Source organism: Choloepus didactylus, chromosome 6, assembly GCF_015220235.1.
Source record: "Choloepus didactylus isolate mChoDid1 chromosome 6, mChoDid1.pri, whole genome shotgun sequence".
Lineage (NCBI taxonomy): Eukaryota > Metazoa > Chordata > Mammalia > Pilosa > Megalonychidae > Choloepus > Choloepus didactylus.
The window spans coordinates 134,993,226-135,020,764 of NC_051312.1; the positions used below are offsets into that span (position 1 = coordinate 134,993,226).

At 36.7% G+C, this 27,539-nt stretch overlaps 1 protein-coding gene across 2 annotated transcripts in view; it reads left to right on the top strand.

The window, feature by feature from the left end:
* Positions 1–27,539, top strand: part of CBL (Cbl proto-oncogene) — a 100,612-nt gene that overhangs the window by 51,945 nt on the left and 21,128 nt on the right. For both annotated transcript variants that reach the window (XM_037841716.1, XM_037841717.1), the window contains 5 exons: positions 22,517–22,663; positions 24,319–24,475; positions 25,236–25,357; positions 25,692–25,829; positions 27,078–27,165. In XM_037841716.1, coding sequence (XP_037697644.1) covers positions 22,517–22,663; positions 24,319–24,475; positions 25,236–25,357; positions 25,692–25,829; positions 27,078–27,165 — 652 coding nt within the window. The remainder of the gene's footprint in view (positions 1–22,516; positions 22,664–24,318; positions 24,476–25,235; positions 25,358–25,691; positions 25,830–27,077; positions 27,166–27,539) is intronic.

Sequence of the window (27,539 nt, forward strand, 5' to 3'; positions counted from 1 at the left end):
TGGTAGTGGATGGTGGTGATGGTAGCACAATATTGTGAATATAACTAATACTACTGAAACATACACTTAAAAATGGATTAAAATGAGAAATTTTGTGTTTTTTATATAGGACACCAAAAATTTAAAAAGAGCTAACTTTGGAGGGGTGATATTTAGCAAAAATTCTTCTTTAATAATATTTCTGCTAATTCGCACATGCATATATGACTGTCTGTTTTTCATGAGTAGGGAATGGATTTTGATACCTACCATGTTGTTGGTTTATTCAAAGTTTCTATTGCTTCTTGAGTCAATTTATACTTTTTTAAAAGAATAGTTAATTTATAAATTATAGTGCTTGCTATAGTAGGAACTCAATATTTATGGAATAAATTAATGTAAGTTTTTAGAATAGAGTTCATCATGTTCTATTGTTCAAATACCTTCTGTATTTTTAGTTGTGTCTCTATTAGATTTTCAGAATTTGCAATTCTGAAGACTTTTACTGATTCATTATAGTAGCTTTTAAATATCTTTAAAATTTTTTTATGTAGCTTTTAAATTTCTTGTATCCTACTCAAGAAACACTTGTGATTTAACCACTTACTGTTTTTTCTTATCCTTTATTTTCCCCATTCATTAACGATACCTCTGTCCCTTTGACAATACTGAAAATTTAGTCATATTCATTTCATTGAATTTGTGGAACACAGTAAATACTCTACTTTTGTGATAGAGTAGTTCTAATATACAAGTTCCATATAAGTTTTCTGGTGAAAAGTATGATAGATACCACCAAATGTATGTTGGAACCCCTAGAGTTTGAGAATCTATGAAGAGGTGCTAAGGTACTTAATGTGTTTTCATTAAGTCTGCATAAGAGAGATGCTGAGAAACAAAGACTGGATCTAAAAGAGATAGTATTAATTTCAGCCTTATGTGAGAACAACCAAAAAGTTAGCATGATTTTCTTATAAAGATAAATATAGCTCATTTGGAACATTGGCTATCCTATATTTCCGAATACCTTTCATGCAGATTTGTTCTGTTTTTCATGTAAGAGAAGCCTGCCAGTACTGTTGCTTTCGATCCTTCTGATTCTATCCCACATACCCTCACATTCGTCCCAAAGGGGAAAATTCCAAGTCTTTTCAAAATTCCATTTTAGTTCAGTTGTTCTGTGTGAGGAAATGAGCAGTTGGGCAGTAGGAGTTTTCCTTTCTCGACTATGTCAACAATCTTTTACAGATTATTCACGTATCTGTGTCTTGCTGCTACCTCTTTCCCAAGCTGCCTGCTAGACATTGCCTTATTAACATCTTTCAAGCATCTCGCATTCAACGTGTGCGAGCACAAAGTGTGTCCTCTTCATTAGCAAACCAACTTCCTCTTCTATGTTTCCTAATTGAGTTAGTATAAAGTAGTGGTGGTGAGCCTGAACTACTACTGGGGTTGATTGTCAGTTTAACTTCTTTGTGCCTAGGTTTTCTCAGCTGTAAAATGGGGATAATAGAAGAACTTGTAGAATTGTGAATGAGGATTAATAAATAATAAAATATGCAATATGCCTGGAACATAATAAGCCCTTTAAAAGTATTTGCTTTTATTAATATATTAGTAATTCTCTTCTCCCAGTGGCTCAGGCTCAGTGTTTGAGGTTCATCACCTCCTTTCTCCTACTCAGTCAGTCATCACATCCCCTTGATTTTACTTCTGCATTATCTCTCAAATCTGTCTTATTTTACTGCCTATTATTTTTCTTTTTTTTATCTTCATTTTATTGAGATATATTCACATACCACGCAGTCATACAAAACAAATCGTACTTTCGATTGTTCACAGTACCATTACATAGTTGTACATTCATCACCTAAATCAATCCCTGACACCTTCATTAGCACACACACAAAAATAACAAGAATAATAATTAGAGTGAAAAAGAGCAATTGAAGTAAAAAAGAACACTGGGTACCTTTGTCTGTTTGTTTCCTTCCCCTATTTTTCTACTCATCCATCCATAAACTAGACAAAGTGGAGTGTGGTCCTTATGGCTTTCCCAATCCCATTGTCACCCCTCATAAGCTACATTTTTATACAGCTGTCTTCGAGATTCATGGGTTCTGGGTTGTAGTTTGATAGTTTCAGGTGTCCACCACCAGCTACCCCAATTCTTTAGAACCTAAAAAGGGTTGTCTAAAGTGTGCATAAGAGTGCCCACCAGAGTGACCTCTCGGCTCCTTTTGGAATCTCTCTGCTACTGAAGCTTATTTCATTTCCTTTCACATCCCCCTTTTGGTCAAGAAGATGTTCTCCGTCCCACGATGCCAGATCTACATTCCTCCCCGGGAGTCATATTCCACGTTGCCAGGGAGATTCACTCCCCTGGGTGTCTGATCCCACGTAGGGGGGAGGGCAGTGATTTCACCTTTCAAGTTGGCTTAGCCAGAGAGAGAGGGCCACATCTGAGCAACAAAGAGGCATTCGGGAGGAGGCTCTTAGGCACAACCATAGGGAGGCCTAGCCTCTCCTTTGCAGCAACCGTCTTCCCAAGGGTAAAACCTATGGTAGAGGGCTCAACCCATCAAACCACCAGTCCCCTATGTCTGTGGTCATGTTAGCAACCATGGAGGTGGGGTAGGCGAATACCCCTGCATTCTCCACAGGCTCCTCAAGGGGGCACTACATCTTTTTTTCCTTGTTTTTCTTTTTTATTTTAACTTTCCCTTCTTTTTTAAATCAACTGTATGAAAAAAAGTTAAAAAGAAAACAAACATACAATAAAAGAACATTTCAAAGAGACCATAACAAGGGAGTAAGAAAAAGACAACTAACCTAAGATAACTGCTTAACTTCCAACATGTTCCTACTTTACCCCAACAAAGCTACCTAATATAGCAACATTTCTGTGAACTTGTTCCTACTATATCCATCAGAAATTAACAGACCATAGTCATTCCTGGGCATCCCCAGAACGTTAAATAGCTTATCTGTTCTTCTTGGATTATTGTTCCCCCTTCCTTAATTGCTCTCTATTGCTAGTTCCCCTACATTCTACATTATAAACCATTTGTTTTACATTTTTCAAAGTTCACATTAGTGGTAGCATATAATATTTCTCTTTTTGTGCCTGGCTTATTTTGCTCAGCATTATGTCTTCAAGGTTCATCCATGTTGTCATATGTTTCACGAGATCGTTCCTTCTTACTGACGCATAGTATTCCATCGTGTGTATATACCACATTTTATTTATCCACTCATCTGTTGAAAGACATTTGGGTTGTTTCCATCTCTTGGCAATTGTGAATAATGCTGCTATGAACATTGGCATGCAGGTATCTGTTCGTGTCACTGCTTTCCGATCTTCCGGGTATATACCGAGAAGTGCAATCGCTGGATCAAATGGTAACTCTATATCTAGTTTTCTAAGGAACTGCCAGACTGACTTCCAGAGTGGCTGAACCATTATACAGTCCCACCAACAATGAATAAGAGTTCCAATTTCTCCACATCCCCTCCAGCATTTGTAGTTTCCTGTTTGTTTAATGGCAGCCATTCTAATCGGTGTTAGATGGTATCTCATTGTGGTCTTAATTTGCATCTCTCTAATAGCTGGTGAAGCTGAACATTTTTTCATGTGTTTCTTGGCCATTTGTATTTCCTCTTCAGAGAACTGTCTTTTCATATCTTTTGCCCATTTTATAATTGGGCTGTCTGTACTATTGTCATTGAGTTGTAGGATTTCTTTATATATGCAAGATATCAGTCTTTTGTCAGATACATGGTTTCCAAAAATTTTTTCCCATTGAGTTGGCTGCCTCTTTACCTTTTTGAGAAATTCCTTTGAGGTGCAGAAACTTCTAAGCTTGAGGAGTTCCCATTTATCTATTTTTTCTTTTGTTGCTTGTGCTTTGGGTGTAAAGTCTAGGAAGTGGCCGCCTAATACAAGGTCTTGAAGATGTTTTCCTACATTATCTTCTAGGAGTTTTATGGTACTTTCTTTTATATTGAGATCTTTCGTCCATTTTGAGTTAATTTTTGTGTAGGGGGTGAGGTATGGGTCCTCTTTCATTCTTTTGGATATGGATATCCGACTCTCCCAGCCCCATTTGTTGAAAAGACCATTATGACTCAGTTCAGTGACTTTGGGGGCCTTATCAAAGATCAATCGGCCATAGATCTGAGGGTCTATCTCTGAATTCTCAATTTGATTCCATTGATCTATGTGTCTATCTTTGTGCCAGTACCATGCTGTTTTGGCAACTGTGGCTTTATAATAAGCTTCAAAGTCAGGGAGTGTAAGTCCTCCCACTTCGTTTTTCTTTTTTAGAGTGTCTTTAGCAATTCGAGGCATCTTCCCTTTCCAAATAAATTTGATAAGTAACTTTTCCAAGTCTGCAAAGTAGGTTGTTGGAATTTTGATTGGGATTGCATTGAATCTGTAGATGAGTTTGGGTAGAATTGACATCTTAATGACATTTAGTCTTCCTATCCATGAACATGGAATATTTTTCCATCTTTTAAGGTCCCCTTCTATTTCTTTTAGTAGAGTTATGTAGTTTTCTTTGTATAGGTCTTTTACATCTTTGGTTAAGTTTATTCGTAGGTACTTGATTTTTTTAGTTGCTATTGAAAATGGTATCTTTTTCTTGAGTGTCTCTTCAGTTTGTTCATTTCTAGCATATAGAAACATTACTGACTTACGTGCATTAATCTTCTATCCCGCTACTTTGCTAAATTTGTTTATTAGCTCTAGTAGCTGTATCGTCGATTTCTCAGGGTTTTCTACATATAAGATCATATCATCTGCAAACAATGACAGTTTTACTTCTTCTTTTCCAATTTGGATTCCTTTTATTTCTTTGTCTTGCCGGATTGCCCTGGCTAGCACTTCCAGCACAATGTTGAATAACAGTGGTGACAGCGGGCATCCTTGTCTTGTTCCTGATCTTAGAGGGAAGGCTTTCAGTCTCTCACCATTGAGTACTATGCTGGCTGTGGGTTTTTCATGTATGCTCTTTATCATGTTGAGGAAGTTTCCTTCAATTCCTACCTTTTGAAGTGTTTTTATCAAAAAGGGATGTTGGATTTTGTCAAATGCTTTTTCAGCATCTATTGAGATGATCAATTGATTTTTCCCTTTTGACTTGTTAATGTGTTGTAATACATTGATTGATTTTCTTATGTTGAACCATCCTTGCATGCCTGGAATGAACCCCACTTGGTCATGGTGTATGATTTTTTTAATGTGTCTTTGGATTCGATTTGCAAGTATTTTGTTGAGGATTTTTGCATCTATATTCATTAGGGAGATAGGCCGGTAGTTTTCCTTTTTTGTAGCATCTTTGCCTGGTTTTGGTATTAGATTGATGTTAGCTTCATAAAATGAGTTAGGTAGTGTTCCATTTTCTTCAGTGTTTTGAAAGAGTTTGAGTAAGATTGGTGTGAGTTCTTTCTGGAAAGTTTGGTAGAATTCCCCTGTGAAACCATCTGGCCCTGGGTATTTATTTGTGGGAAGATTTTTGATGACTGATTGGATCTCTTTGCTTGTGATGGGTTGGTTGAGGTCTTCTATTTCTTCTCTGGTCAGTCTAGGTTGTTCATATGTTTCCAGGAAATTGTCCATTTCCTCTACATTATCCAGTTTGTTGCCATACAGTTGTTCATAATATCCTCTTATAATTTTTTTAATTTCTTCAGGATCTGCAGTTATGTCACCTTTTTAATTCATTATTTTGTTTATATGGGTCTTCTCTCTTTTTGATTTTGTCAGTCTAGCTAGGGGCTTGTCAATCTTGTTGATCTTCTCAAAGAACCAACTTTTGGTGATATTTATCCTCTCTATTGTTTTTTTGTTCTCTTTGTCATTTATTTCTGCTTTAATCCTTGTTATTTCTTTTCATCTACTTGGTTTAGGATTGGTTTGCTGTTCATTTTCTAGCTTCTTCAGTTGATCCATTAGTTCTTTGATTTTGGCTCTTTCTTCCTTTTTAATATATGCGTTTAGTGTTATAAATTTCCCCCTCAGCACTGCTTTTGCTGCATCCCATAGGTTTTGGTATGTTGTGTTCTCATTTTCATTCGTCTCTGTATATTTAGCAATTTCTCTTGCTATTTCTTTGTTAACCCACTGATTGTTTAGGAGTGTGTTGTTTAACCTCCAGGTATTTGTGAATTTTCTAAGTCTCTGATGGTTATTGACTTCTAATTGTATTCCGTTGTGGTCAGAGAATGTGCTTTGAATAATTTCAATCTTTTTAAATTTATTGAGGCTTGTTTTATGTCCCAGCATATGATCTATTCTGGAGAAAGTTCCATGAGCACTAGAAAAGTATGTGTATCGTGGTGATTTGGGATGTAATGTCCTGTAGATGTCTGTTAAATCTAATTCAATTATCAGATTGTTTAGGTTTTCAATTTCCTTATTGGTCTTCTGTCTGGTTGATCTATCTATAGGAGAGAGTGATGTGTGGAAGTCTCCCACAATTATTGTGGAAACATCAATTGCTTCCTTTAGTTTTGCCAGTGTTTCTCTCATGTATTTTGTGGCACCTTGATTGGGTGCATAGACATTTATGATTGTTATTTCTTCTTCTTGAATTGCCCCTTTTATTAGTATGTAGTGGCCTTCTTTGTCTCTCAAAACATCCCTGCATTTAAAGTCTATTTTATCTGAGATTAATATTGCTACACCTGCTTTCTTTTGGCTGTAGCTTGCATGAAATATTTTTTTCCATCCTTTCACTTTCAGTTTCTTTGTGTCCCTATGTCTAAGATGAGTCTCTTGTATGCAACATATTGATGGTTCATTTTTTTTGATCCATTCTGCGAATCTATATCTTTTAATTGGGGAGTTTAATCCATTTACATTCAACTTTATAACCGTGAAGGCATTTCTTGAATCAGCCATCTTATCCTTTGGTTTATGTTTGTCATATTTTTCCCCTCTCTCTATTAATATCCTTTATTGTACCCATACCGAATCTCTTTAGTACTGAACCTTTCTCCAAGTCTCTCTGTCCTTTCTTTGTTTCTCTGTCTGTAGGGCTCCCTTTAGTATCTCCAGTAGGGCAGGTCTCTTGTTAGCAAATTCTCTCAGCATTTGTTTGTCTGTGAAAAATTTAAGCTCTCCCTCAAATTTGAAGGAGAGCTTTGCTGGATAAAGTATTCTTGGCTGGAAATTTTTCTCACTGAGAATTTTAAATATATCGTGCCACTGCCTTCTCGCCTCCATGGTGGCTGCTGAGTAGTCACTACTTAGTCTTATGCTGTTTCCTTTGTATGTGGTGAATTGTTTTTCTCTTGCTGCTTTCAGAACTTGCTCCTTCTCTTCTGTGTTTGACAGTGTGATTAGAATATGTCTCGGAGTGGGTTTATTTGGATTTATTCTATTTGGGGTTCACTGAGCATTTATGATTTGTGTATTTATGTTGTTTAGAAGATTTGGGAAGTTTTCCCCAACAATTTCTTTGAATACTCTTCCTAGACCTTTACCCTTTTCTTCCCCTTCTGGAACACCAATGAGTCTTATATTCGGACGTTTCATATTATCTATCATATCCCTGAGGTCCATTTTGATTTTTTCAATTTTTTTCCCCATTCTTTCTTTTATGCTTTCATTTTCCATTCTGTCATCTTCCAGGTCACTGATTTGTTGTTCAACTTCCTCTAGTCTTGTACTATGAGTGTCCAGAATCTTTTTAATTTGGTCAACAGTTTCTTTAATTTCCATAAGATCATCCATTTTTTTATTTGGTCTTGCAATGTCTTCTTTATGCTCTTCTAGGGTCTTCTTGATATCCTTTGTATCCCGTACTATGGTCTCATTGTTCATCTTTAGTTCTTTGAGTAGCTGCTCTAGGTGCTGTGTCTCTTCCGATCTTTTGATTTGGGTGCTTGGGCTTGGGTTATCCATATCGTCTGGTTTTTTCATATGCTTTATAATTTTCTGTTGTTTTTGGCCTCTTGGCATTTGCTGAACTTGATAGGGTTCTTTTAGGATTTGTAGACCAATTGAAGTCCTTATCTCTAATTTATCAGATCTACAGCTTCGTGGAGTACACTTTCTCTAACTAACCAGCAGGTGGCGCCCACGAGCCACCTGTTCTCCACAAGCCAGTTCTCCCCTGCTTAGCCTTTTTGGTGAGTGGGGGAGTGAGTCTTGTGGGGTCCAATTGGTGTCCCAAGCTTGCGTGTGTAGTTGGTGTTGCCCGCCCTGTATATGGGGCGTGTTTCTGGGCAGTCAGGGAGGGGGGTGGCTCTAACAATCAAATCTCCCTGGTGATCCTAGAGTTTTAAAGCTGCTGCAATAGTCTAATCCTTCAGTTCAGTCCTGCCACAGTTTGTCTCTGCCACTGACCCACAAGTCCTTGGTATTGGCGTATGGCTCCTGAGACTTGCAAGTGGGCCCCTCTTCCAGGCTGTGCACCCTGGGTCCTCTGTTGAGGGATGACTGTGCTATGTCACAGGTGAGTGCCGTCCCCCCAGGGCGGTTCTGGGCTGCTGGGCTGTGTAGGGAGCTCCCAGTCTGCAGAAATGATGGCTGAATGGGGCTTTGTTAATTCACACTGCTCCACCTTCCCAACTCTGGGACAATCAGCTGAGGTTGCAGGGAAGGCTAATGTCCACGCCCAGTTTTGTGGTGTGTGCCTGTTATTTGAAGCGCTTCCGTCACACTGGGTTGTGTGGGGCAGGTCTGGGCTATGGGGCTGGCGATGGGCAGGAGTGTTTCCTGTCCACCAGGATGATGGCTGTGAGCGGACACCCCCCTTTTCTTGGGAAGTTGTGGTGTTTAGTGAATTTTTCTCAGCCACTGGATTATTGCCTTTTGTCTCAGAGCTCTCTTAGTTCTGCTCTTGTCTTGACCTGCCCAAATTGCAAGTCTTTGAAGCTTTCTGTATTGGGCTTGTTAGAATAATTGTTTTAGAAAAAGAAGAAAGGATTAAAAAAAGGGCCCTCCTCAGAGATCTAATGGGTTATTGAAATGCTAAGAGACAAAGCAATTAGGGCCATTAAGGAAAGGTCCACAGGGCAGAGAGATCAGCTTTTCTTCGGGATTTGCATATGAGCCTCAGGGCCTGAGCTCTGCCCTTCCCCTTTCTATGTTCACCAGAACTCCAAAAATCCTCCGCTTTTATTTTGGAGTTTTTCGTGTTGTTTTTTTCTATGCCTGTCTCCTCTCTGCTGGGCTGGCTGCTCTCAGATTCTCTGGTGTCTGGTCTCAGTCTGTCTATGGTTGGAGTTTGAAGCAGTAGAATGAGTTTCTGATAAGGGCTGCCACTGCAGTTCTCCCTTCTCCTTCCCGGAGCTGACAGCCCCTCCTCCCATGGGACTGAGCCTGGCAGGGAGGGGTGTGGGTCCCCAGGCCACAAAAACTTACAGATTTCGCTGATCTCAGCAGTTCCACGTTTTCATGAGTGTTGTATGAAGTATGCCCAAAGTCAGATTGCTCTGTGGTGTCCAGTCCACGCAGTTCCTGGCTTTCTACCTACTTTCCTGGAGGAGTAACTAAAACATACAGCTCACCAGTCCGCCCTGCCTATTACTTTTCTAGTTCAGAATCCTGTTACCTTTGTACTGCAGGGCTATCCTAATTGATCTGCTTGTGTGATTTTCCCTCTGACTCATCCCGCACACTGCTGTCAGTGATTAGAACATATCAAATATCCCTCCCCAGTTCCAAAACTCTTAATGATTCCCCACTGCATTTGTAAAATCTCTCACCCTGCTAATCAAATCTCTACATTTTGAGACCTGCCTGCTTTCCAGTTTTGCCATGTGCTACTGTTATTATACATTTCAGCTATTTACCAGTCTGTTATTGGTAAAACAGTCTATTACTGAGCCCTTGCTGCAATCATTCCCTTGACCTAGAATCTCTTTCCACTGTTGGAATCCCAGCCATTCTTTAATGTCCAAGAAGCCTAAATTACACTAGTTTTAATTAGTGGTTCTCCCTCCTGTGTTTTTGTGGCACTTGGGTTTTGCTTTAGCTCTCATCAGTCTACCTCCTGTCAGAGTCTGCTTTGATAACCAGGTCATGAGGTCTGGGAAGGCTGTTTCTGTCCTGTGATATCTGGCATTGTCTTTGTTTATAGTTTCTTTTTCTTGTTGTTTTTTTTTTTAATGTCATTTTATTGAGATGTATTCACACACCATAAATCCATCCAAAGTATACAATCAGTGTTTCACAGTATCATCACGTAGTTGTGCAATCATCACCATGATCAAGTTTAGAACATTTGAATCACTCCAAAAATAGAAATAAAAAGAAAAAAGAAAACCCCAAATATCCCATACCCTTTATTCCCCACCTTATTGACCCCTAGTATTGCCCTCTACCCAATTTTAACACTTACTAGGTTAAGATAGTGTAATATTGTCAAAGGCAGATATGTATATCAGTGGAACAGAATAAAACTCAGAAGTAGATCCATACAAACATGGGCAACTGACTTTTTATTTTTATTATTTTTTTATTTTATAGTTTCTTAATAAAAGTTAAATTTTATAAAGTATTGCTAACAAAGACCACAGTTATTCAGAGACACAGAATCTAGAAATTGAGGATTATTTTTTGTGGAAAATATATTGAGGGAAATGGCAGTGATGAAGATTTCTGGTTTTGGTCCCTCCAGTCTTAGATTCAAAAAGTTATAGAAAATTCCATATTCTTTCTCAAGTCTTGAGAATGGCTAAGTTCAGCAGTAGTAGCTACTCTAATCTGTTGAAGGAAACAATATGTTTAAACGGAAATTGATGTCTGGTGTGTCATAAACTCAGGAGTAGGATCATTAATGGTAATTAGATAGGCTTTCTACGTATTTTTCTAGATTCTATTAGAGCTGTCTCCTGCTTATCATGTTTTATCTGTATATGTATCTATATTTTTAAAATTTATTTTTTAAGTTCACGAGGTGAGCCTTCTGAGAGGTGCTTGGTGGTTTGGGATTTTGTCATTTGCTGGGGGGAAGGGTATGAGAGGTTTTGGAGAGTTCTCCTTTTTTTAATTTTTTGACCATCACTGATGTCTTTGCACGTCTCTTTAAGGAACTGGTATAGAGAAGTAGGATTAACATGCTTTTTAGCTGTGGACAAATGCCTCAGTGTATGTAACTTTACTTAATATACTTGTCTTTCAGAACTTGGGTTGAGTAAATTCAAAGGTTATGTTGAAATATAGAGAAGTCTGATCATATTCTTGAACTCTAGTAAACGATGATAGTACCACAAGTTAATTAGTATTTGCTAACCATTTGGCATTTGTTCACAATTATTTTTGAGCCATTTTTTATTTTTCCAACTATGCTAAAAACCAAAGGGTACCAACTTATAAATATTATGCCTCATTAGTATGTGCTTTAATGAGAATGTATCACAATAGTAATTTTAAAATACTAATTCTAGTATATGTGATCTGTTCTCAAATAAGTTAGGAAAGAAGGAATGTATCTGTGAAAAAGTAATGTTTTCCAATAGTGGCTTTATAGTAGACAAGTGTGGCAAACACTGCCTTTACCAGGTGATCAGGGTAACATCATCAGTGATGTCATGTGCATATCATGTACCCATGAATAGGCTGTGATGAGATGACACTTCACCTCTATGGTATTCTTTTTATAAACTCAAAACCCCAGTCCAAATATGAGAAAAACATCAGACAAACACAAATTGAGGAACATTCTACAAAATACCTGACCAATAAATCCTCAAAACTACAAAGGTCATGAAAAATAAGAGAAGACTGAGAAACTGTCACAGACCAGAAGAAACTAAAGAGACATGACAACTAAAAGTGATGTGAAATCCTAGCGTGGATCTTGAAACAGAGTAAGGGCATTAATAGAAAAACTGGTGAACCCTGAATGAAGTCTGGGAATTAGTTAATACTAATGTATCCCTTTTGGTTTCTTAGTTTTGACAGATATACCACAGTAATATCAGATGATGAAATTAGGGGAAACTGAAATTGAGTGTGGAGTATATGGGAACTCTCTGTACTATCTTTGCAACTTTTCTGGAAATTGCAAAGTTTATTTAAAAAATAAGTAATCATTTCCAATTCAATTCTACACATTTATTTTTTTTTACCACTTTACAAACTTGCCCTTTTTTTACTTTATTACATGCTTTTTTAAATGCAACTTTATTGAGATATATTCACATAACATACAGTCCTCCAAAGTGTACAATCAGTTGTTCATAGTATCATCATATAGTTGTGCATTCATCATCACAATCAATCTTTGAAAAGTTTCATTACTCCAAAAAATAAAATAAAAATTGAAATAAAAAAGAACATCCAAAACATTCCATTCCCCTCCTCACCCCATTTCTGCACATTTATTGAATGCCTGAAAAATGGCACTGCTGCAGGGGATAAAGTGTGCTGAATAAGACATCTTCCCTAAAGAGCTGTCATCCAGATGGGGGAATAAGACATAACCAATTCTGAGCAGAACAAGATGCTGTGGGGGTTCAGAAGCTGGAGAGTTAACTTTGAATGAAGACTGGCAACCACCACCCCTAACCACCAAGGAGGGAGCATTTGAGATGAACTTTGAAGAATGGATAGGATTTCAGTAACCAGAGTCATTAGAAATGAAAGGTATGTCATACCATAGAGTTTGGGGCTCTTGAATCAGGCAGACCTGCTCTGCCACTTACTAGGTCTATGACCTTGGGCAAGTTATCTACTGTTCACTAAGTCTTTGTTTCCTCATTTGTAAGATAGGATTAGTAATTCCTAACTCAAAGCATTCTTACGAGAATTAAATGAGGCATATATGTAGCTTAGCAGAGAGTCTGATATATAGTGAGCACTCATTGCTAACTATTAGAGCTGTAGAAAAGCACGTACCGTTGGTGCAACACCATGAACCAGAGGCCTGGGACCTGGAAAGTATGGGATATTTGGGGAAACATTAAGTGTTATGTGTTTAGAAAGATGTTTCTTAGGACCGTACCGTGAACCATTTTCATGTAATTTAGGAGTCACAAAAGCAGAACCATGAATGTAGTATCAAATGTAATATACGTTTAGTAAAAAGGTCATTGATATTTTAAAATACATTGGCTTAGAACTCCTTTTGTAGGTGAAGATTTTTGTTTAGCTCTTTTTTTTAATAAGAGAAGTAGAGTTAAACAGTACTTCATTGACTTCCTGTGAAGCTTTGTTGAAAGAAGTTCCGTTGTATCTATTTTTAAAGCAGATTACTGTGAGCAGAGGATGCTGCTATTTAGTTATAAATGTCATCTCAGTGTATTCTCACTCAGCATTCTTTGGATGACACTAGTGTTTGTGTATAATACTAGTTTTTTAGAGTTTAATGAACAGGAAATGCAGCACAGTTATCACTGAATGGTACCAGTGAAAGAAATACTTAAAAAATATTTGGCACTTCACCCTTCAGCAGTATAATTCTTCATCATCTGTATGGATTAAGTTGTGATCCCATGTTGGGAATATTTTACAACCTCAGAATGGTATTGTATCATGTTGTGTAGCTTATTTGTTGATCATGGTATTATAAAGTGTTAATCATTTAAAAATTGTCCTCTTGGGAAGTATAGGCTCATTAGTTCCACAGTATTGTTAAAATAGATTTAAGCCTAAATTATTGTGTTTTTTTTCTCAATGTTTTATATGAAAATTTTCAATCATACAGAAAAGTTTAAAGAACTTTACAGGAACCCATAATCCTACCACTTGGGTTGTGCAGTTAACTCAGTTAATGTTATTAAAAGGAAAGTTCTGTTTTGGTCTCTTTAAAAAAAATCACAAAAGCTTCCTTCTGAGTCTTTGAGCCATTTTCAGTATTGAGGAAGTGTTTTAAAATGGTCTAGAGGAATTTTTATGTTTCTGTGTTATTTCTTCAGAAATTATAAAATTCTTTGAGTAAAATAATTCACACGTTTTGGAACTTTGCAAATCCCCAATGTCAAGTAGATAACAATACTTTAGTGTAACAGATTAGATGAATTTTCAGGTTTTATATAGGATTCATACAGTTAATTGTCCATTTAAATTTCATAAGATTGGCTTTTCAGGCAGAAGGAAAACATACTTTTTGCAGTCACTATTTCTTGACATATTTTCTAGTCCTCAATCATATAAGGATTAGCATTAACTTTCTTTCTCTCATATTTTTCCTCTTCAATCCTCTTATCTTTTTATAGTCATACACTAGTTATACACTAGTCAGATCAAGTGTATAGTCAATCCTCTTATCTTTTTATAGATAGGTAAGAGATCTTTGAGAGTAATTGGTTCCAGCTTCCTCATATTATATTTGGGGCAGTGGAGGCCTAGAGAGGTTAACTAACTGCCCAAGGACCCGATAAGTTACCAGTAGATCAAGAAATACTTTTTAGATCTCTAGTTTCTTGACTTTTATCATATGTCACATACACGTTTCAGGTACTCCTTTGTAGAAAGAATAAACAGGACATACTTGTCAATAGTAGAATTTATCTCTGAATATCAAAATAGATTTTTAGAAAAAGTATAGCCCTAAGTGAGAATATCTTTATGAATACATTTATCCCATTGTTTTGTAAGTCATCATTTTATTTTTTCTGAGGGACCTCAATCTCTTAATTTTCATTTCTCAACAGTCTTTTTCTTGAAGCTTTTATAGTACATCTAAGGGATGGAGCATACTCACTAAAACAGAATAGAATGGTACTACTCAGTATTTGTCTTAAACGTTAATAAGTGCGTTTTTTATATAAGGGGTTAAATTTTCTCCCCGTAGTATGTTTTTTTTTCCATTTCCTTTTTCTCTGCAAAGTACTATATGACCAAGAGTTGCAAGACAGCTTGTTTTTTGGCATTCTATATAGTTGTAAGTGTACTAGTCAGAAGCATTTATCTCATATTCATATAAATGCCAATTTTCAATTTCTGTCTTGATCTGTAGAAATGATTATTGTGATTCCTATCAAGTTTTTTTTATCTTTCTGCTTTTGTTTGAAGCTTAAACAAGAGCTATACTTACTCATTTAATTTTTAGTATACTTTTGTATTGGTGATGTATAAATCTTAGTCCCTTGAGCTGAAATTTTACACAGAAAAATGTATACCGTTATTTTAGGCCTAAGGTAAATTGCTTTTAGAGTAGGATCTGAGGTAGGTTGACACCAATCTTGAATTTATTTTAAAATTGACCCTAGATACAGAATCAGCATTTGATTATGGAGGAGTTGTAAGAGGAGAAGAAGATGGAAAAACTACAAAGTAAAATTTGCAGTTACTTAGAGTAGTTGTGGTTAGAGTTAAAAGTAGGACAAGACACTCTAGTATATAACTTCCTCCTTCTCAAAACACTATATTAAAGAAAAACCTGTACTACTTGCTACTACTGGAACTTAAGAAAAATGTTGTCTTAAGGGCAGTGAAAAGAATTGTTAGGACATATGGTATAAAATTGAAGTAACTGCTGACAGAATTTTGAAAAGTGTTGTTTTTCTGTCAATAAGTTCAAACATCCATCATGCCTCATTGTTCTAAATTTACGTGTTAAGACAGAATCTGCTGATTAAATTCTGCCCTATACACTGTAGACACTGAACCATAAGCCTAAGGCTTTAAAGTGTTACTGAACAAGATTTCAACTCAGATCAGTTACAAAATGTTCTGACCCATGGGCTTTTATAGATTTTTCACTTCCTTTTAAGAAGTGTGATGCTTACAGTGCACTTCTCTGGTGGTTTTTAGAAATGTAAGCTGGCTTTTTGGAGGCCTGCATCCTTGAGTAGGAAAGTCTTAAATTGATTTTCAGTAACTGTATCAGTCAGCACTTTGAACTGCTCTTAGATACCTGGTGCCATTACATCCTTGTGGTCAATAACTTTCCCTTTTTTGCGGCTTACTTCATGAATTAAAAAAGCTTTCTGTCCATTATTGTTTTAGTATATATATATCTTATGTCTGATCCAGCATAATGCTGGATACTCAGTAGGTTCTCATTAGAAAATTATTTGAAGAGTCGAAGATACTGACATGGCTCAGTCATCCCAAGTCTCACTCCCTCCCTTCACTTTGGGCTCTACTTAAAAATCAGCATTCAGAAAGGCCTTCCAAGATCACCTTCCCTAAAACAGCAACGCCTTCATGGCTCTCTTTTCGTACCTTGCTTTATTTGTCTTCAAAGCAGTTTTCTCTCACCACCTGATACTCTCCCGTGGGAATGTAAATACCAAGAAACCATGAATTTTGTTTTGTTTGCTGCTATGTCCACCTCTAGTACCTAGCACAGAGTGGACACTTATGTTTTCAGAAGGTATAATTAAGGTTAGAAATTGTGCCAGATGGCTAGAGGGGTATAAATACAAATCAGAAATGGATTTAGACCTCAAGAAATTTACAAATCTTATAAAATACAACCCTGCAAGGGAGATAAGACATACATTCAGATACCTATAGTACAAGATACATTCAGATGACATAAGAGAACTGCAGAGAGAATGTGGGTTGTTTAGAAAAGGTTTATAACTTCTAGCTGGCTTCTTAAGAAATGACATTTAAGCTCAATTGTATTTCAGACAAGGGAAACAGATCAGCAAAGGTTTAGAGGTGGGGAAGCAAAGAGGAGAGTAGTGTGTATAAGAAAAGATGAGATACTTAGTTTAGCTAGAACATACCAGTGAAGAGCTAAGAAATTAGATAAAAAGGTAGGTGCTATCCTAGTTAGTGAAAGTCTTAAAATCCAAGCTGATTTAGGGTTTTTTATCCCACGGGCACTGTGTAAATTGTTTTTTCCCCCTTAAAAGGCAATTATATATGGTGTGATTGGACCAGCATAAGAAAACTGGTATTTTTTTTTAATTAAGATTTATTCACATACCATGCAATCATCCAAAGTATATAATCCATTGATCACATTATAATCCATCATATAGTTGTTCATTCATCACCCTGATCAATTTTTTTTAACATTTTCCTTGTACCAGAAAAAGTGAAAGCAAGAATAAAAAAACAAGAGTAAAAACAACACCCAAATTGTAGCCCCCCCATTCTTCCTTTAGGTTTTTTTTTTTTCACCCCCATTTTTCTTCTCATCCATCCATACACTGGACAAAGGGGAGTGTGATCCACGTGGCTTTCCCAATCACTTTGTCACCCCTCATAAGCTACATTGTTATACAGTCGTCTTCAAGATTCAAGAGTTCTGGGTTGTAGTTTGATAGTTTCAGGTATTTTCTGCTAGCTATGCCAATTCATTAGAACCTATAAAGGGTTATCTATATTGTGCATAAGAGTGCCCACCAGAGTGACCTCTCAGCTCCTTTTGGATTCTCTCAGCCACTGAAACTTATTTCATTTCAGTTCACATCCCCTTTTTGGTCAAGATGTTCTCCATCCCACGATGCCGGGTCTAGATTCCTCCCTGGGAGTCGTATTCCATGCTGCCAGGGAGATTTAAGAAGACTGGTATTTAAATTATGTTGTAGTCAGGCGAAGGCAACAAGAACTTTGTCGTAGAATAATAATATAATTCAAAAGTAGGACTGACAACAAATTAGGTATGGATAACAAGGGAAATGGAAGAAGCTGAGGTTTTGAACTTGTGGGCAGAGATGTGTTGTCATTAAATACAGACATAGTGAACATGAAGAGAGAGCAGATTTTAGAAGGAAGATTAAATTTTGAACATGTTGCTTTGGGATGCTAACATTCAGCTGGAGAAATATGCTAGGCAGTTGGAAGCTACCAAGGATTAAGATTTGGAAATCATTTGCAAAGTAGTTTTTGAAGTCTTGAGATTTCAAAGGAAGAGAAGATAGCACATGGAGAAAGAAAGGGAAGTAGCAGAGAGCAAATTCTTAGGAAATATCTCTAAGAGGATGGGAAGAAAAGCCAAGAAATAAACAAAAGCAAGCAGGAGAACCAAGAAAAGACTCCATTGGAGCAACCAAAGAAAGGTATTTCCAGCAAGAAGTAAGGTTCAAATCTGTTTCTCCAGACAGCTGTATTGTAACCTCAGGAGTGTGGTATATATATTTTCTATGATGTCATACATTATTCTGCTATACTATCTCCCATTATTCTTTATACATAGTAGACTCGAAATAATCATGGGCTCTTATCTATGGATTTTAAAGATTAATGTTTGATGAAATGTCATCTAAATATCTGATGTTTGGGCCTTTCTGCAGGCTGGTATCTTGCTGAAGACCTGAGAGTGAAGCCATTGGGAAGAATTTGTGCTTTGCAGGTTTTCTACCAAGTTATCTGTTTTGCGTTTCCCTTGTGATATATTCTTGATCTTTTCTATTTTTGTTTCCTAATTGGTAAAATGATAGAAACCCTAAACAGCAATAATTGAAGGATACAAAAGTGCAAGGAAGAAAAACAGTTAATGGGAGTTAGGGATTGGATAAGTGCATATTTTACACTTGAGCTATTTGGGATGCAAATTATTTTAGACTGTCTTCAGAGAAGATGAATTTTATCACTTTTGTAGGTGCTTTCAGAAAACAAACAGGCAACTAGAAAGGGAATAGTTTTCTACAAGTGAAAGAAGACATGTTAGAAACTGCAGCTGGTTTGTGGAAAAGCTGGTTGGAAAGGTTTCAATGGCATTTTGCAACAGAGTCAGAGCTAGAGAGACTTGGTTAATTTGGTGCTGCATCTTATCCAGGAAAGATGGTAACCCTCCAGTACAACATAGAAAAAGAAAAAATCTTTTCCTGTTAAAGAGGATTTTTCAGGCAATCAGTAATATGATCATGAATTAAGTTAAAATTTTATAATCCATTTGTACTGTAAGAACAGACTTGTGAATACATAAATACAAATTATTGAGGCAAAGGAAAATAAGCAAGTGTTAATGAATAGCTGGTTTGGTGTATAACAATATCTGAGGCATCTCCATCCTATTCTGTGTGACAGTGGCATTAAGGATAACAAAAATAACCTGATGTAAATATACACCTGATAAATAGAAACATCATTTGCTGTGTTAGATTGATATTGTGTGGCATCTTTATAACTAATCAGAGATTAATAGTTAATTGTTAAAACATAGGAGTCATGAGGCATGCAACTAGGTGAATGGAATTTGAAAACAACTTTTTGAGTGAAATAAGCCACAAATGAAAAGACAAACATTATAACGCCTCACTAATATGGACTAACTCTAATGTACAAACTCTGAGGATTGAATGTTAGAGCACAGGTTATCAGAGAAGTGCTTATTGTAAAGGTCTCTAGATTGTAAGCTTTTACGGCAGTCACATCCATTCCTGAGTTGTAATGGTTATCTCTAAATTCTGAGATGCTAGGCTCTTTGTATATAACCTGGTCTGTCCCTAGAACTTGAGTATCTCTGTAACACCTGAGACTCAGAGCTAAAGTTTTGGCAGCTATGAATGTCAGTATTATCCATACAGCAACTGTTAAAAAAGCTGAGAAAGTTCAGAATTCAAATAGAGATATGAACGAAACAGATATGGTTAGGACTAAGGCAAGTCAGACTAAATGGTAAAGGACGATATTGACTGTGTTTTAAAACTTCAAATTCTGTGTGAGACAAGAGGAAGATATGTTTATTTATGCAAAATCTGTATTTTCTGTAGCACACCAGATAATTTAACTTACACGATCAGTTTACCCAAACACATAATTACATGGAACTTTGAATAGGGAGTGAGATCTTCTTGGTTTGTACAGGTTAGTGTGAAACTCTGATACATCCCAAAGTAATTTTGGCAGAGAACAAAAATGTATTTGCAAAGCCCCCCTGAGGGACTGGGAACTACTTATAATTGTGCCAAGAGTCACCCACACGAACCTCTTTTGTTGCTCAGATGTGGCCTCTCTCTCAAAGCCAACTTGGCAGGTGAAACTCACTGCCCTCCCCTCCTAGTGGGACATGATTCCCAGGGGTTTAAATCTCCCTGGCAATGTGTGACATCCTAGGGATAAACCTGGACCAGGCATCATGGGATTGAGAAAGTCTTCTTGACCAAAAGGGGGAAGAGAAATGAAACAAAATAAAGTTTCAGTGGCTGAGAGACTTCACATAAAATCGAGAGGTCATTCTGGAGGTTATTCTTATATGTTATATAGATATCCCTTTTTAGTTTTTAGTGTATTGGAATAGCTAGAAGTAAATAACTGAAGCTGTTGAACTGCAACCCGGTAGCTTTGATTTTTGAACACTATTGTATAACTATGTAGCTTACACGGTGTGACTGTGTGATTGTGAAAACCTTGTGGCTCACACTCTCTTTATCCAGTGTATGGACAGATAAGTGGAAAAATGGGGATGAAAATTAAATGAATAATAGGGGGGATGGGATGTTTTGGTTATTCTTTGTATTCTTGTTTCCATTTTTAATTTTTTTGGAGTAATGAAAATGTTCAAAAATTGATTTTGATGATGAATGCACAATATGATGCTACTGTGAACAACTGTACACTGTGGGTGGTGGTAGGGTATGTGAATATATCTCAGTAAAACTGAACTTTAAAAAAATCATATAGTAATACATGCCTTTAAATGTAAAAATTTTTTTATGGTTTATATGTTAGCATTTCACTTTTGGTAAAGGAAGAGGAGGTTTTTTCTTGGTAAAACTTAACTTCTAAGTCCTGATTTGGTGAAAACATTTGTTAGGTGTGGATAGTTAAATGGTTCCCTTAATTGAGAATTTTCATTATTTTTAATTTGGATAAGCTATAGGATGGATTTTGATCTCTCATCCTAAAAAGGCAGGGTTGTTTGTGTTAGTTTATGCCCAGGGTTATTAGGCCTGATTCATTTAAGATTAAAAACCTTAAAATATATTACTGTTAATTTTTTTTCTTGTTTACTATACAACATCTATTTGAATGGACGGAATAGGAACAGGCCTGGTGAATCCAACAGTCTTTCTTCCATTGTGTTTGTATCTTTCATAAGATGTGAGAGCAAAAACTTAACTGAAGCCCTTCTTACAACAAAGATGACAGTATCACAGAGTTTTTAACATTGTCAACAGCACATTCCTTCCTCTCTTCTTTCCTAGTTTTCTATATCTTTGAATAGTATTGTCCAGAAAGTATACTTGAAGAGGTTCTTTCTAAATGGGTTTTTTTTCTTTTTTCATTTTTTACTGTAGTAACATATATGTATATAATGTAAAACTTGTCATTGAAACCATTTTTAAGTGCACAATTCGGTGACATTAATTACATTTACAGTGTTAGGCCACCACCGCCACCATCCACAACCAAAATGTTTTCATCACCCCCAAGACAGAAATTCTGTTCTTAGCAAGAAATAACTCCCCCTTACCCACTCCCCTCAACCCCGTAACCTCTAATTTGCTTTCTATCTCTATGAATTTGCTTATTGTAGATATTTCATATGAGTGGAATCATACAATATGTGTCCTTTTGTGTCTGGCTTATTTCACTCAGCATAACGTTACCAAGGTTCATCCATGTAGTAGCATGTGTCAGAACTTCATTCCTTTTTTATGCTGAATAATAGTCCATTGTATGGATATACCACATTTTGCTTGTTGATTCATCTGTGGATGGACATTTGGTTTATATCCACCTTTTGGTTACTGTGAATATGGTCCTATGAACATTGTACAAGTATCTGTTCAGGTCTGTTTTCAATTTCTGGGGTATACCGAGAAGCAGGATTGCCCCATATATGATAATTCGATGTTTAACTTTCTAAATGGGTTTAGAGGTTCTTTCTGAAATTTTTTTTTTTTTTTTTGGCATTTGAGCATTTATTAGACACCTGATATTAAGGAATTATTGCTAATTTTTTAGGCATGACTTCCTGAGGTCACATTTTAAAGAGTCGTCTTCGAGAGATGCATTGTGACATATTTACAGATGAAACGAGGCCTGAAATCCGCTTCAAAATAACACGGCAGGGTCGGGATGGGTGATGGCTGGCGGTGGTCAGGGACCCTGTACTGGGTACCTTGGGATTCACTGTTCTAGTCTGGGGATGTTGTCTGTGTTCGCTTTCAAAAGCGAAAAGACTTTTCGCTCCCTTTCAGTCCCACTCCAAATCTCGTTCCCATGGGGCGACCCTATGTTTTGGGGGGCACTCATGTCCGAGTTGTCCTCGCTCCCCAGCCCCTGACAAAAGGTTCGGGGCGAGGGGAACTCTCTAACGGAGGTCCCGCCGCAGCGTCGCGCTCCTCGATGGCTCAGCGACTTGCAGCCCTTGTACATGCGGCGGAGGATGACCTGGATGCCGGATCCAGCCTGCTGGTGCTTGTGTTTGATGTTGCTCGGTTGATACTCCGGCGCACCGTGCCCCGGGCGTGTTGCAGGGCGGGGAAGCCCCAGCCAGGCCCGGGGCTGGAGCCACCTGCCCCCCAGCAGCGCTGCTTACCTACCGCTGGGGCCCCACAGGCGACCCAAGGATCTGGCCAAGGAAGCCATGTCCGGCCGGGGGTCACGCGGTCCCCCCTAAATTTGTTTTCATGTTCTTATTATTAGATACGTATCCTGGTGAATTAAGTGCATTTTAAAAAATAATTTTATGTGTTTAATTATTGCACTTATGATCATTTGTAGGCGAAACCTAACCAAATTGTCCCTGATCTTCAGCCACATGCTGGCAGAACTAAAAGGAATCTTTCCAAGTGGACTGTTTCAAGGAGACACATTTCGGATTACTAAAGCAGATGCTGCAGAATTTTGGAGGAAAGCTTTTGGAGAAAAGTAAGTCTCAAAACAATAAAACATGGGAAAACAGAAAAAAAGTAATGGACATGTATGTACACATTTCCCAGCTTAAATATGAAATTTTTATTTTTTGCCCTAATCATTTTTTTTAAAGAAATAAAGCTTTGCAGATTCAATTGAAGCCCATGTTCCTTGATTGTTTACTCTTCTCTCTCTCCCCATCCATTCTGTTGTTTATGGGCGTTTATATTTACTTGCCTTTGTAAATTGTGCTGCAGTGAGCAATATTCTATTTGTCTTCTTGTACTCCTGTACAAGAATTTCTCCTTGGTTACATACCTAGGAGTGGATTTGCTGAGTTGTGGAGTTTCACATTTTCTGCTTTGCTAAATATTGTTTAATTGCTCTCCAAAGTGACTCTAAGTAATGTACAAAAGTTCTACTAGCTCCCCAATTTGGCTAACATATTACTGGTAATATGAATTTTTATCATGTTTTGCTTTATAGTTCTTAATGACAAGTGAGGTTGAACACCTTTTGACATTTATGACCAGTCGAACTTCTTATTCTGTCTTGCTTGTTCTCATTCTTTGTTTCCAGTTTCCTATTGAGTTGTCTTTTTCTTGCTATAGAAAATCTTTCATTATGTTCTGGATATTAATTCTTTGTTAGTTACATATATTACAAATATCTTCTCCTGGTCTATGGCTTATCGTTCTACTTTGCTATGTTTTCTGATGTACAGAAGTTTTAAATGATACAGACAGATTTATGAGTCAAACTTATATTAAGTATAAATATAAATGTCCTTTTATGCCTTCTAAAATTTTAGGTCAAAGAACTGAAAAGGTAGCAATAGAACTTTTAAGTTGAATGTACAGAGCCTAATAAATCTCTCCCTAAAACCTACTTTATTTTTTAAAAATCATGTTCTATATATAAACTATAGAATAATTAGTAAATTTTAAAACTTAGTTGAAGATGATACGAATATGTTTTAACTTTGCACCTTTAACTTAATAACTAATTTACGTTAAAGGGACTTCAAAATGTCTCTTGATCTGATTCTCATTTTCAGTCAGGTGAATTATATAAAATTTCCAATGGAAATGGGATACTATTTATTTTAAAGGTTTTTAGAAATAGAAATTCCATCTCTTGCTGACCCTACTGTAGGGTTTGATCATTCTTAGGTTAAAGAATTTCTTCATCTATCAGAATTCTATTCTTCCTGTATCTTAAGCCTCCTCCTGTTTAGTCACTGATAGTGTGGATTCCTCAAAGAATATAGGATGTGTTACACACTTGAAAAAAAGTTAGCTTCAACACAAGCAGTCAGTTAGTAAAGGTCTGGCCACAGGTTATGTTTATTGTATGAAAAGGATAATTTCATCTCTCTATCCCTGCTTCTCTAATAGAACAGATGTTTGAAGAAAGATCAAACATTAATTTGCAACATTCTGCCAAAGAATAGTGGAAAAACACTTCTCTGTCATTCTTAGTCATTAGAAAGTTAAGAAATATATCCCTACTTCCTTCTTTCTGTTCCCAATCCAAAATATTACTCAACTTCTTTAAGAGAACTTAAATTGAAAGCTTAATACACCTCTCTTTCTTTTCCTTAATTATAGCAATTCTTGGAATTATCTGTGTTATCTCACTCTTTGGCTTTTCTTCAACCCCCACCCCAGGACAATAGTCCCTTGGAAGAGCTTTCGACAGGCCCTACATGAAGTACATCCCATCAGTTCTGGGCTGGAGGCCATGGCTCTGAAATCCACTATTGATCTGACCTGCAATGACTATATTTCAGTTTTTGAATTTGACATCTTTACACGACTTTTTCAGGTAGGATACTAAAGAGTTAGCTAAATTGATTCTTGCTACTTTTCTAAAGAGAAAGCTTTTTAAAAAATAACATTTGAGGTCTTTGCTAAATTATTATGAAAGTATCTTTATTCATTTTTAGAAACTACAAGCAAAAAAATCAGAAATAGATAAAAACCATCCTATGTGTTTTATGCATATATACCAAATATGTATGTTTACTTTGTAAAAAATAACTATACAGCCTGCTTTCTTCCCCTCATTCAGTCTTTATTTGTTACTGCATGTTCTTTTGTATCATTTTAATGGTCATAAACATCCAGCAAAATGGATATATCATATTTAATCAATATTTATTCAAATTCTTGACTGTTGATATTGAGATATATTGATGCTTCACCTTTCTTTTTCTAAAAATAATGCTTTTTCTCCAATGTGTATATGCCAGCCTGCATAAAAAATGTATTTGGAACTTACTAGGTGCTCATGTAGGCCTTGTCCTACATGCTTTTTGTTTGTTTACTGTTGTCATCTAACCTCACTACTGTGGGTTAGAGCTGCTTTCAGATTTCATGAATTTAATTTTATTCAGTTAAGTTCCGCCCTTCTTTTCTTCTTAGTTTTGCAAAGTTCTTAACATCCAAACATGTTTGTCTTCCCTCATAGTTGCAATATAATTGAGAATTGAGGTTCTTTGTTTTTCCTTTTATTCTTCCTTGCTCTGAGGATGGTCATATGTCTTGAGCCAAAGAGTCTGTGATTGATCTCTTGTTTCTTTCAGCCCTGGTCCTCTTTGCTCAGAAACTGGAACAGCCTTGCTGTAACTCATCCCGGTTACATGGCTTTCCTGACATATGATGAAGTGAAAGCTCGGCTCCAGAAATTCATTCACAAACCTGGCAGGTCAGTGTCATGAAGCAAAGAGGTTTATTATCTTGCATTTTATTCTGTTGTAACTTCAGTTAGAATAGAAGAAACATGAGCTCTTACTAGTAACCCAGTGGCCAAGATTCTGCAATAGAATTGATGTCTTGTTTCAGAGAGTTGACTCACTCATATCCTACGATCTGATAAATGTTTTCAAGCTACTTAAGAATTGGATTTACATGCCCTTTGCTTTTAGTCTGGAGTCATTGAAGAAGCAATTCTTGATGGTCCTTTTGATTGTTGTCTCTGTTTTGCCTTCCACCCCAATACCAGCATATATATTAAAGATTTTATTTATCTCTGTTCTCAGTTACATTTTCCGGCTGAGCTGTACTCGTCTGGGTCAGTGGGCTATTGGGTATGTCACTGCTGATGGGAACATTCTCCAGACAATCCCTCACAATAAACCTCTCTTCCAAGCACTGATTGATGGCTTCAGGGAAGGCTTGTGAGTAACTCCTGTTTACCATCTCCTAGAGTCAAGGGGCTTAGGGATATAAAACCTCATCATTAATGACTCTATTCCAGATTTCTCCTTCTCCTACAGACAAAGATTCAGGAAACATTAACAGGTTATAATGATTTGACCTTGAAATTTTTGTTTTTATTTAATAGGGCTTCCTTGAGTGAAAACCATGAGAAAGGAATAATGAAAAGAGTTAACTTATCTTCAGGTCTATATCCAACTTAAAAATATACCAATTAACTGAACATTTTACCAGTTATTTAACTAGTCAATGTTAGAGTGATTAAATATTTTTACAGGCCTCAGTTGCCTTTATCTGCCTTCATGCTAAATTCATTTTTGCTTAGGCAGCATTTCTTCAGGCTTTGGTATTTTGTACCCTTGGATAACATTTATGATTAAGTTCTTAGGTATTCCAGAATTGCTATTCCTTTAGGAATTCAAATTGATTATCAGCTGGTAAGCACTAAAAGTACTGCCAGTTGACTAGGTGTCAGAAAACTAGCTTATGTTTTTAAAGTGATTAGGAAAATCCGTTTTCCGTTTTCCGTAAATTTCTATAGTAGTATCGGAACTAAAAGAGGTGCTGCCCAAATGTCAGAGGTGTTTGATGGTAGAACATATACTACCTGGTCATTAATCTCAGTGGCTTAATTTGCTTCTTGTTACATTTCTATTAAATTGGTGTCTTTCAATTTGCTAAATCTGTGATCAAGGCTATTTCAGGTCTTCGGTCAAAAAGCAAATGCAGTTTAAATTAAGAAATGTGTTATCTTGTGGCCATCCATATGCTAAAATGGGTCGGCCAGCTATGTGCAGCCTGTTTTTTACAGCCTGAAAGCTAGAATGGTTTTTACTTTTTTAAAGTTTTATTAAAAAACAGCAACCAAAGAAGAATATGTGACAGAGAAAGTATGTGGTCCACAAAACCTAAAACATTTACTATTTGGCCCTTTACAGAAAAAGTTTGCCAACCTGTCTATCAAAAACTTGAGTCTGTGGCATTGTGCCCTGAAGAAGGACTTTCAGTGTTTGGACAGTATCTTCTCGGAACCGTTCTGGGGTGGTTTTTGTTTTGTTTTGTTTGAAATGTTAGTAAGATTTATCTTTGCACTTATATGAAGTTGCCCTTTTGGAATGAGGGAATCCCTAGGTGTCATTTGTTCTATATTAGCAAGCACTGATAAATTAGCTTCAGTAAAACCCCAGGGCTGGTTACTGTTTTTACAGCTATTTGTTTCCTGATGGACGAAATCAGAATCCTGACCTGACAGGCTTATGTGAACCAACTCCCCAAGACCACATCAAAGTGACCCAAGTGAGTTTTGTTTTACATTATAACCGTATCCTTAAGTCCATCAGAACATCAGAAGTAGTCAAACTTTTGTATATACTTTATGGAACTGACAAGGTAATTGTATGAAGTGATTGGAGCACTTCAATTTGAAACCATCAGCTAGATTACTGCATTTTTGGTGCTTCCAAACTGAATAATATGTGTGATTTATCTTTAAACCATCCAGCTTAAAATAGGACCAGGACTAGATGTCTTCTGGTTAATGGAAGAACACTGACTACTGTTTTGACATTTTGATACAAGCAAAATTTGTATAGAAGGTAGCATTCTTGAGTTTTCCTGCTTTTAGCATCCATGCTTGCAATCATTCATTCATTCAGCAAATATTTGCAATA